The sequence below is a fragment of the Herpailurus yagouaroundi genome, unplaced genomic scaffold (assembly GCF_014898765.1).
Source record: "Herpailurus yagouaroundi ecotype Mexico unplaced genomic scaffold, PumYag 29, whole genome shotgun sequence".
Taxonomy (NCBI): Eukaryota; Metazoa; Chordata; class Mammalia; order Carnivora; family Felidae; genus Herpailurus; species Herpailurus yagouaroundi.
In genome coordinates, this window is record NW_024412377.1 from 70,629,335 (window position 1) to 70,642,069 (window position 12,735).

The 12,735-nt window shown below is 35.1% G+C and overlaps 1 protein-coding gene across 3 annotated transcripts in view; it reads right to left on the reverse strand.

Moving 5' to 3' along the window:
- Positions 1 to 12,735, reverse strand: part of FER (FER tyrosine kinase) — a 437,513-nt gene that overhangs the window by 292,160 nt on the left and 132,618 nt on the right. For all 3 annotated transcript variants that reach the window (XM_040447039.1, XM_040447033.1, XM_040447048.1), the window contains one exon: positions 10,287 to 10,476. In XM_040447039.1, the coding sequence (XP_040302973.1) occupies positions 10,287 to 10,476 (190 nt within the window). The remainder of the gene's footprint in view (positions 1 to 10,286; positions 10,477 to 12,735) is intronic.

Consider the following 12,735-nt stretch of genomic DNA (forward strand, 5'->3'; position numbering starts at 1 on the left):
TTATTTTTAAAGTCAATCTATTGAAAGCTGTTAATTGAATTTTCCATAATTATAAACTTAAAAGAAAAATGCTATTTCATGAATGAATAAATAATCATAAAATATAATGGTATTTAAGGATTTTTTTCTTTCATTCACATTAAACTATAAAAGGAAACTGGTATTAAAATGTGATTATAAGTGATGCTTTTATAAAAGTTGCTTTGTACAAAATTTTAAACACAAACTTTAACAGTGTAGTAGGAAAAAGTGAGCTTCAAGTAATTAAGGTAATAACAATAAAAAATTCTTTTAAAAGTTAGGTGGGGGTGCCTGGGTGGTTCAGTCAGTTAAGCATCCAACTCTTGATTTCAGCTCAGGTCATGATCCCAGGGTCATAAGATCCGGCTCCATACTAAGCATGCTTAAGATTTTTATCCCCCTCCATCTGGCCCCCCCCCCCCCCGCTCTCCCTCTCTCTTTTTCTGGGGGGAAAAAAAAAAGATTAGGTGGTCAAGCCTATTGATGTCAGCAATACATAATCCCGAGTGAATGACATGATCTTTTATTTTTAAAATATTTTGTAATTGGGGCATCTGGGTGGCTCAGTCAGTTGACCATCCGACTTGGGCTCAGGCCATGATCTCATGGTTTGTAGGTTTGAGCCCCACAAACTGACTGTTGTTGGTGTGGAGCCTGATTCAGATCCTCTGTCCCCCTCTCTCTACCTCCCACCCTCACATTCTTTCTCAAAAATAAATAAATATTTTAAAAAATGTTTTGTAATCTATTGTGGCCAAAAGACAACATACTTTAAGTACAGAGTAGATCCCAAACTGCTTATCTATCATCTAAAAATTAATAGCATACATTTTTAAAAGAAAATATTTATGCTTAATGACAAGACTAAGGAACAGGGGCACCTGGGTGGTTCAGTCGGTTAAGCATCCAATTCTTGATTTAGGCTCAGGTCATGATATCACAGTTTGTGGGACTGAGCCCTGCATTGAGCTCTGTGCTGACAGCATAGAGGCTGCTTGGGATTCTCTCTCTTCTCTCTTTCTGCCACTCCCCAGCTTGCGCTCACTAGTGCTCTCTCTCTCTCAAAATAAATAAATAAACATTAAAATAAAATAAAATAAAATAAAATAAAATAAAATAAAATAAAGTAAAATAAAATAAAATAAAATAAAATAAAATAAAATGTGGCTGGCTCTTATAAAAAATTTTTAAAAGACTAAAGAATAAATAAAGACTAGCAGAAGAATAGGCACACATATTAAATCATTATCATTTCTGTGATAATCAAACAGTCAAGTATCAGCTATTAAAAGACAATAATAGCAGGGGTGCCAGGGTGGCTCAGTTGGTTGAGCAGCTGACTTCAGCTCAGGTCATTCTCAAAATTTGTGAGTTCAAGCTGACAGCTCAGAGCATGGAGCCTGCTTCAGATTCTTTGTCTTCCTCTCCCTCTGCCCCTCCCCTGCTCAGACTCACTCACTCTCTCTCTCTCTCTTTCTCTCTCTCAAAAATATAATGCACATTAAAAAAAATAATAAATAAAGGACAACATTAGTTTGCTAAGTGGCAGAGACTATTCTATGTGCTTCAAATGTGTAAACTTAACCATTTCTTACAATGAATCCAAGAGTAGGTAAAACTGTAATTCTCATGTTACACATTGGGGAAAGATGGCAGGAAAAGTCCCTAACTTGCCTAACATCACACAGTTATTAAGTGGTAGAACAGTGATATAAACCCAAGAAGCCTGGCTCAGCAGCTGGAGCACACTCTATAATGATTCTATTGCAGTCACACATTGCAATCTTTAACTCTGTAACCACTAAAGACTTTGTCACTCTGGTAAAATATCACTTCCATTATTATTTATAAAGTGAGAAATATTGCACAGAAACCAACTTCAACATTTAAACCATTTTTTAACTGAGTGGCATCAATTATAACCTGCCAAATTTTATTTTGAAATTTTGTACCTGTTCATTTCCTCTATAATCATTTACTAAGTGTATATCTAGGCACTGCTAGGCAACTAAATTTTTTGAAATGTTTGAATGCATGGATACATAAAAGTAAAAATGCAGTCAATTTTTAATTAATTATTAATCAGTTACTTCTGTTCCATCTCCCCCACCAAAGCCAATGGCAAGGTCTAAGTCCATTTTACCTTTGACCCACCCTTCCAAAAAACCCCATAAATAATATTCATGTACTAAATAATCAAAAAACAATTGATGTATCCCAAATGACTGAATGACTCTGGGTGATTAAGCCTTCTATCAATCATAGTAGATATTTAATTCTTGCCTAACTTTCTCCTTTTATTTTTTTCTTTTTAGGGCTAATTAACCCCTAGCCATTAGTTTATGCTAAAATATTAAGAAAGCCACAATTTAAAAGGTAAGTTTGAAATACATATATACACATATTTTTCACATATGAATATATGTATATATAAATGAAAAGCAGTTTTTGCATTTGGTTTGTGCTATGCATAAACACATATATAGACATATAGATACATATAAATGAAAAAGTTACTTTTCTTTTACTATTTACTTGATTTGGCCCATATATATACTGCATATGCATATGAGCACAGAAAATAGTTAAAATATAAATTGAAAGCATTTTGAAATTTTAAGCGTTTTTTTTCTACCTGATACTGAAGATATCAGTAAGATATCAAGCAAGATTTCATTCTCTTTTATCATGAACAACATTCCATTGTATGTATATATCCACCTCTTCTTTATATTTAATCCACTGATGGGACACTCAGGTTGTTTTCATATCTTGGCTGTTATGAATAATGCTGCTATGAACATGGGGGTGAGATAGCTTTTCAAGTTAGTATTTTGGTTTCCTTCAGATAAATACCCAGAAATGGAATTGCTGGATCATATGGTAAGTTCTATATTTAATTTTTTGAGGAAACTCCATACTGCTTTCCACAGTGGCTGAACCAGTTTGCATTCCCACCAACAGTGTACAAGGGTTCCTTTTTCTCCACATCCTCACCAACACTTGTTCTTTCTCAACTTTTTGGTAATAGCCATTTTAACAGGTGTGAAGTGATGATACCTCATTGTGGTTTGACTGGCATTTCCCTGATTAGTGCTGTTAATGAATCTTGACTTTTGGAAAACATTTGGAAAAGTTAACAAGGCTTTTGCAACATCATCTCAATCATCTCTTAACTTCTCTGTTTTATGTATTAGAAATATATACACCAAATAAACACAAAGCATAATATATAGCTGTAAATATACTTTAGGTATCAGATCCTAGGATAACTTAATAATATTAATGGCCTACGAAGCCACTGAAAGTTCAGCATGATAAAATTCATGCCATAGGGGGGCGCCTGGGTGGCGCAGTCGGTTAAGCGTCCGACTTCAGCCAAGTTACGATCTCGCGGTCCGGGAGTTCGAGCCCCGCGTCAGGCTCTGGGCTGATGGCTCAGAGCCTGGAGCCTGCTTCTGATTCTGTGTCTCCCTCTCTCTCTGCCCCTCCCCCATTCATGCTCTGTCTCTCTCTGTCCCAAAAATAAATAAACATTGAAAAAAATTTATAAAAAAATATAATTTATAAAAAAAAATTCATGCCATAGGAAATCTAGAAGCAAAAATTTATTAATCTACAAAACTTATATATTAACTCAATATTAACATAATAATCAACATCTATAACTGACATTGTTATTCACCAAAGCTGTCTTTATTATAACAAAAGGCTGGAAACCATGTAAACATGTCATTCCTTTGCTGAGAATCTTCAATGGCTTCTAATTTCTCTAACAGTTAGCATCAAAGTCTTTACAATAATCTACATGACTATATGTCTACTCCTCTGTCCCCATCTCTAATTTATTCTCTTTTACTGTGCTCTGGAATATTCTCATCTCAGGCAGTCTCATCATTTGCTCCTTAGTTCTTTCAGATCTTTGCATAAATGACACTTTAATAATGAAGCCTTCCTTGACAACCCTATATATAAAAACACTGCCCAGGGTGCCTGGGTGGCTCAGTCAGTTAAGAGTCCAACTTCAGCTCAGGTCATGCTTTCATGGTCCGTGACTTCGAGCCCCACATTGGGCTCTGTGCTGACAGCTTGGAGCCTGGAGCCTGCTTCAGATTCTGTGTCTCCCTCTCTCTCTCTCTGCCCCTACCCAACTCATGCTCTGTCTGTCTGTCTCTCTGTCTCTCTCTCTCTCTGTCAAAAATAAATAAATATTTAAAAATTTAAAAAACAAAAACACCTCCCGGGGTGCCAGGGTGACTTGGATGATTAAGTGGCCAACTTAAGTGACTTAAGTTGATTAAGTGGCTCAGGTCACGATCTCATGGTTTGTGAGTTTGAGTCCCCTATCGGGCTCATTGTTATCAGCACAGAGCCTGCTTAGGATTCTCTGTCTCCCTCTCTCTCTCCCCATCTCCTGCTCTCTCTCTCAAAAATCAATAAACATTGGAAAAAAAAAAAAAACACATCCCATCACCCTTTTTCTTCTATCTTTTTTTTATTTTTCTCCAAAGAACTTACCACCACTTCACATATATATTTAATTATATGTTTAATATTTAATATATTTACTATTTAATATATATATTTAACTGTTTATACCCACTTAGAGTGGAAAGTCCATGAGAATAGAAAAAAGTGTTTATCTTGTACACTACTACATCCTCCAAACTAAAATGATATAGGACACCTGACAATAAATATTTGTTGTTTGAACAAATGAAAAAAAAAGCAACTGTATATGCACTATTATGAAATGATACCTAAAATATATTAGGTTAAAAAGCAAGGTACAAAACAATATTGTTGTATATACTGCCGTCTGTGTAAGAGCAGGGGGCATATAATGAACATTTATGTTTTCATTTGCATACAATGCTTCTAGAAGGTTACCTCTGAGGTAGAAAACTGGGAAACTAAAAAAGAGACACAAAGACCCCTTTATTTGTACATGTACATGTACTACTATGTACTCAGAGAAATTAATTAAGGCTTTGCCTTTATAAATAAGAAATACATAAGATAATCCTACAGAAAATTCTATAAATTATAACTCAGTATCTACTAATTTACATGTGAACTAAGGTATATTATAGAAAAAACTGAAATAAAACCCATGTTTTAATAACACTTCATATACATTATCTCATTTCAGTGTCAGAAATCTTATCAGGCAAGGTGGATATATATTCATTTCCTCATTTTACAGAAAGGAAAACTCAGAAATGTTAAGGAAACTGACTGTGGTTACAAAGCAGAGGCAAAGCTCAATTCGGGTCTCCTGATTTTTTGTCTCATACTTTTCTCAATGTATTTGATGAGCAAGTCTTTGAATTTGCATTTAAAGAAAGAAAGTGTACCTGATAATGAAAACAGAAAAAGCTTCAATGATGCTGTCAACCTCAACTGATAGTCAGTCCATTTCAGTGTTTAAGTATAAAATTGAAAATATCAGACAGTACTGTAAAATGGACTATTACTGAGTCATAATGACAGACAATATTTAGTCAACAAACCATATATTTTGTTGGTTGTAAATATAACAAAACAGGATTTTATTGATAGTGCTGTTCAACTAAGCAGAACTTACTCAATAAGATTTGCAGAGAAGATAAATATATATTGCATATTAGTCTAGCAAAAGAGCTTAAAAATGTGCAATTTCAGAAACATCAAAGTAAAGGCAATTATCTTTCAGAATAGCTAACCATATTTAAAAAGTAAGAACTCATTATATAGTACCATCAATTCTAGATATATCCGACATATAAGAAAGATTCAACAAAAATTATCATATTTGGTGCATAGCACATGCTATTATAAAGTAAAACAACTAGATTACTCTGGAGTGAAAATAAAATCGATTTCCTCAACTCAACAGATACTGATTGAAAGCTTACGTTCTTACATCTAGACAACTAAAAGCAAACATGAAGAAAGGTGATACTTTTAAATTAATTAATTAATTAATTTTAAAAATAGTAAAGTCAGCTAATGATACTCAGGGATTAGAAAATTCTGGTATTTCCATCAGTATCCAAGGACAGTCAACAAATAGTTCCCTTCCTAATATTTTCCAAAAGGCAAATTCCTCTGTCCTGCACAGCTAGAATTGAAGGATAAAATAAAATAAAATAAAATAAAATAAAATAAAATAAAATAAAATAAAATAATCCTTGGGTTTAGAGAACATTTAGACAACTCAAAATGACTTTAGAATTATCAGCAGCACGTTTAATCTGTCAACAACCCAATCAGAAAAGAAAGGATTTCTCTTCTAATTCAGTATTTCCCAAAGTATATTCCATTGCACTATGGTCCCTTTAGGATACTCTCTGAAAAGGAATTAGGTCAATATTTTCAGAGACACTACATCCCATGCTATACTTCCCTTCATAGGCAATGGATATTAAAAGTTCCAAAAAGCCTGCAGTTAGTACAAAGGTTTCTTTTGCCTTAATCCAGCATGTCCCAAATTCTGGAACTCATTTCTCATTGGAATACTTGAAGGACACCAAATTACCTTGATTTTCTACTACCTCACTGGTCACTCCTTAGTCTCCCACCAGGTCTTCCTTTTCTAGACCAACTAACTTGAAGTGCCCCAGAGTTCAGTCCTTGATTCTCTTTTCTTCTCTATTCTCTCTCACTTGGTGACTGCCTATAGTCAAATGATTTTATTATTTTTTTAATGTTTATTTGTTTTTGAGAGAGAGACAGAGAGAGAGGCAGAGCGTGAGCAGGGGAGGGGCAGAGAGAGAGAGGGAGACACAGAATCACCCACATGGAGACAAGGAAATATTATAAACTACTCAGAGAACAAAAGATTTACTAGCTAAGATTTTCAAAACCCAAGTAAAAGAAAAAACTTCAGAAGTTCCTCTGTAAGAATGCATATACACATAGTTATTAAGAATCAAGAAAGGGTCCTGGTACATATAGGATAATACTTATTATCATATAGGATAGTAAAGGAGTCACAGAATCTGAAGCAGACTCCAGGCTCTGAGCTCTCAGCACAGAGCCCCATGCAGTGCTCAAACTCACCAGCTGTGAGATCATGACCCGAGCCAAAGTCGGATGCTTAACCGACTGAGCCACCCAGGCATCCCTAGTCAAATGATTTTAAATACCATGTGATACCTAGACTCTCAAATTTATATCTCCAATCCAAATCGCACTCCTGAACACAAGGCCCAAATACCAAATTTTGACAATGACTTGTTTTTTTAGAAAGACAAACTGAAATCTTGCTCTGCCTCATCATAGCTACTTAGGTATATCTTTCCATTCACTCGAAACAAATTGTATTCCTATAGTTCTCCTGATAAAAACCTTAAAATCATCCTTGACTATTCTCTCTCATAACTCACATTTAATCCATAGGAAATCTCCTGGGCTCAACCTTCAAAATACATCCAGAAGCTAAACACTTCTTGCTACTTCCCATGCTACCATCCTTGCCCAAACCATGATCTTCTATAATGTGGGTTACTGCAATAATCTCATTCTTCCATCCTTATTCCCTTAAGTAAATTCTCAACATAGTTGCTGCAGCAATCCATCTAAATAAAAAGTCAGAGCATGTCATTCCTCTGTTATTACTCTCCACCCTAGTGGCTTCCCATTTCACTCAGAGAAAAGTCATAAGCCTTAATTATGGTCCACAAAGCCCCAAGGTCTATTCCCTAATACTTCTCTAATCTCATTCCCCATACTCTCACCTTCCCCTCCACTCAGACTTCCTTAATCATACCTTGAATAGTCCAACATGCTCCTGCATTATAGCCTGTGCAACAGGTGCACCCTCTGACTGAAACGCTCTTTCCCCAGAAATGAAGGGGTGTAGTAGCTCCCTGTCTCCAGTCTTTGTTCAAATGTCAACTACCCAGTGATGGGTATTCCGACTTGGATTTAAAATTGTGTCCCAACTTCTAGACCCCCAACCCTCTACCCTGCTCTGTTTCTATTTCTTGGCATTTAGAATCTTCCAAAATAGTATATAGTTTATTACTCATTTATTAACTGCCACTCACTACAGAATGTGACCTCTAAGAGAGGTTTTTTTAATTAGTTTTATTCACTGATGTATCTTAAGCCATCTAGAAATGTGCTTGACTCAATAAATATTGCTCAAATGAATAAATGAAACATACTTATGCCCAGACAATGGAGAATTTTTGCACAGTACTTAATATTTATCATACTCTCCTTGGAATTTTGGCCAAAATTAGACCTAGTTTTAAAAAAAAGACATTAAGATGGCTTCTCCTGACAGAGATGATTATGTTTTCTGCCTCCACAATTTTTTTTTAGATTTCTGTAAATAAATAGATGGGCTTTCACTGTAATTAAATTTTAGAGCCAAAATAAACATCAACACCTCTAAGAACCTGACTATACAATCCTAACTCTGATTATACATTTTAATCACATGTATAAGAATACACAATCAAGGCGCCTGGATGGCTTAGTCGGTTGAGCATCTGACTTCGGCTCAGGTCATGATCTCACTGTCCATGAGTTCAAGCCCCACACCGGGCTCTGTGCTGACAGCTCGGAGCCTGGAGCCTGTTTCAGATTCTGTGTCTCCCTCTCTCTCTTCACCCTCCCCCACTTCGCTCATGCTGTCTCTCTGTCAAAAATAAATAAACATTAAAAAAAATTTTTTTAAATGAATACATAATCTGTGGCCCATCTTAGTGGTACAGTTCTTTAAGGCACTCCTCCACAAAAGCATTCACTACTGAAGCATAAGTGTATTGGTTAACACTGCCATTAATTTGAGTCATGTAACTTACAGATTAACACGGCTCAATTAATAACAAAAATGGGAACAACCATAATAATTTAAATATTTCATATTCATTTATCACGTTTTCAAATACTGCCTTTGCTTTCAATAGAGACATCTGAATATGTTTAATAATCAAGTTATACTATTCAGAACCACGTAAACTAAAAATGACTAAAATATCAGCTATAGCATCATCAACTATGATAGTTCTATTTATGGACCACATACAGCTACTCACAGAAAAAGCCAAGGACATACCTCAGGCTTTTTTAGCCTGAGCACTACTGATATTTTGAGTTGGATACTTTTTTGTTGGGAATATGAAGGCAAAGGTTGTCGTGTGCATTATAGGATGTTTAGAGGCATCAGTGGCCTCTACCCATCAGATACCACTAACTGTAACAACCAAAAATATCTGGAGACATTGCCAGATGTCCCCTGGAGGGCAAAACTGTCCTCTTGGTGAGAACCACCAACCTAAGATGGAAAGGAAGAAGGAAAAAAGGAAAAGAAGAGAGGGAGGGAGGGAGGAAGGGAGAGAAGGGGAGGGAAAGTATTTATACTAGGCATTCTTAAATAGGTCATGAAAATATAAAATGTAGTTGAATTTCTAGTTGGTGGGTTTGAATGTGTTTACTGTAGTTTAAGAATATAAGTAAAAAAAATCTATTTTTAAACAAAATCAAATGTGTTGTGAAAATAATAAATATATCATCAATCTCAGACAAATAAGATTTTACTGTTCTTAAGAAGAAAAAAATAATAAATAGCTTTCTCCTTATTTCTTACTTCTATCTTATTAATAACACCCTGCCTTCTGTCTTCCAGGAATAAAAACATTTGCAGTCTTTGTATTCAGTTTTAAAGGCCAGAGAAGAGCTTTTCCTCTGACTCTACAGGTGGTTCCCAAAAATGTTCTCCAGGTGACCTGACATGACTGACAAATCTATTTTGCATTTACAAACAAGTTTAACAGGGCCTGCATATTTTTTTTTATTTTTTATTTTTTTTATTTATTTATTTATTTATTTTTTTAATTTATATATGAAATTTATTGTCAAATTGGTTTCCATACAACACCCAGTGCTCATCCCAAAAGGTGCCCTCCTCAATACCCATCACCCACCCTCTCCTCCCTCCCACCCCCCATCAACCCTCAGTTTGCTCTCAGTTCTCAACAGTCTCTTATGCTTTGGCTCTCTCCCACTCTAACCTCTTTTTTTTTTTTTTTTCCTTCCCCTCCCCCATGGGTTCCTGTTAAGTTTCTCAGGATCCACATAAGAGTGAAACCATACGGTATCTGTCTTTCTCTGTATGGCTTATTTCACTTAGCATCACACTCTCCAGTTAACAGGGCCTGCATATTAACAAGAAAAACAATTTGTCATAGCAAAAGAATTAATTTTTATATTCATTTATTACCTAGATACTTCTTCTTTCAAGTTTCTCATTTGATTACTCTTTGGCTTACCATAGATGTAACTGATCGTGCATCTTCTTCATAATTTACTACTGGAGGTGGCTCTTTCCCATCGTTTTCTTGTACTTTTTGTTCTAGTAATTCTTTCTGTGCTGTAAACTTTGCCTCAGTGCATCTCAACTGCTGGACTGACTGTTTCAGCTCTTCAAGTGACTGTTTCTGGCTTAGCAGAAGCACAATACTGAAAAAGAACACATTAAATATAAATTAGTTCAACTTCTTTAAGAAACAGAGCCTTTCAAGGAAACTATACATGTATTACGCTTCTGCTTCCTTTCATTTTCACCTTTATAACAGTCCTTCAGAATCATTAGAATGATAAAACCAAACAGCTTTCGCATCATCACGATAGTTACTAAATGTTAGCATTAGCAAAATGGAAGAAAATATTTGGAAGCAAAAAACAAATTCAAGATGCTTTGAAATATATTATAATGTATGGTGTTCATTTTACTTTACAACTAAGCCATCTACCTCACAGAGTACAGACACTTAGGTTGAGAAGTGTAGGGCCTAAAATGAATTAATATGACTAAAGCAGAATCTCAATTTACTTCAAATCTCAAATGGAATATAGCTGAAGTCAGATCTGTGCCTCAGGTAAAATAAACCAAATCAAAGTGACAACCTGGGAAGAAGCTGTGTTTATTTTGTGAGGGGTGTGTTTTAAGAGTTGAAGAAAACTGTTCTGATGAGGACTCAGGACTGAGCTGTCACTGAGGAAATGAGCATAAGTCCCCAGATCTTTCCAATACATCACTATAAAGATAATATACTTCCCCAATTCTTTACAGAACTACATAGGCCACATGTTGCCTTTCTGTGACTTTTTATACCTTGAAATCTGCCCCAAAGGGAATTTCAAACTAATTCACCCACATTAAAGCCACAAGAAAACAGGGAGTGGTGGTGGGGAACAAACACCTCTAGAAACACTATTATATATAGTATACTAATATCTTAAAGAACTGTGCCATGTACCATTGAAAATAGGTAATTAATATGTAAGTGACAACAGACTGTCAATAAGGGAAAACTTCAAAACTGGAAAATAAGATCAGAAAATGTTACTTTCTTAAATTGGAATTTATATGGATCGATACTAATTGAATAAGTAATCATAGGCAGAAGAAATGCCCACTAAGAGAGATCTGTTTATACATACAATGTTGATCAATATTTTGAAAACTCAATTTCAATCAAATTGAACAGGGTACAACCTCAGGGAATGCTATTAGGAGAGCTAAAATCTCCTCATTATACTGCAATGAGTTTCAGGTGAAACTGACAAAAAGAGAACTCAGATGGAGAATTGAGTGAAATTTGGGAAAAGAACTAATGAGCAAAGTTTTTGTTTTAATGTTTATTTATTTTGAGAGAGAAGGTGAGCAGGGCGAGAAAGAGAGGGGGAGAGAATCCAAGCAGGCTCTGCGCTGTCAGCACTGAGCCTGATGCAGGGCTCAATCTCATGAACCATGAGATAATGACCTGAGCTGAAATCAAGAGTCAGATGCTTAAATGAGATGCCCAGGCAGCCCAAGATTATTTATAACAGAAACCTAGCAATGTTCAAAAGACAAATCGCCCTAACCAGTCGAGTTCATGGCCAAAGTAATGAAGAAGGATATACCATACTGTCAGAGCTCATTACTACCTCCCAAGTAAAATCATCATGGCATAATGGTAAGAGTATAATTATATCAAATGAGAACAGATTCAATTTAATGGCTTAATCATGTTGATTTTCTCATCTTCAGTTTTAGCATGGGAAAAATTGATAATAATACCAAATTGTCAGGGTTGTTCTGAATACAATGAGATAATATTTAAAAACTTGTTAGCATAGTGCCTCCCATCAAGTAAGAATTCAGTAAGTAGCAATTATCATTTATATCATCATCATTCAACAGTCCGTGAACTGTGTTCTAAATCCACACAGATTTCCTGATAAATTCCTGCTGGTTTGCATATTAAGTAATAAGTCCTTTCTTCATAATAAATTGGTTATAGATCTTTTTCTCTGTGAATCTCTTCAGAGAAAGTTCATTTTTAAAGGTCACTTTTGAGAACACAAATTCATAAGGACTGAGTTCTGGAAAAAATTACACCCATATGAACTTAAAGCTTCTTGAAGGTTCCTTCTTTGTATCTCCTCACCACCAAAAGAATCGCATGACAAAAGGATAGGGCACAATTTAAAATGTACCAGGTAAGATGGTAAAAACATGTGTTTATGTACCTGCAGAATGAGTCCAAAAAAGAGGGTGAATGATTTCACAAAAGTATACCAATTAATAGGAAATTATACTTGAAAATAATAATGCTCTAAAACCATTACTACTACCATTAACCTTCTGTAAATCAAATTCCTAAAGACCAATAGGGAAAAATGCAAAATAAAAAAATAATAATAATTAAAGGAATGAAATAAACTTCAAAA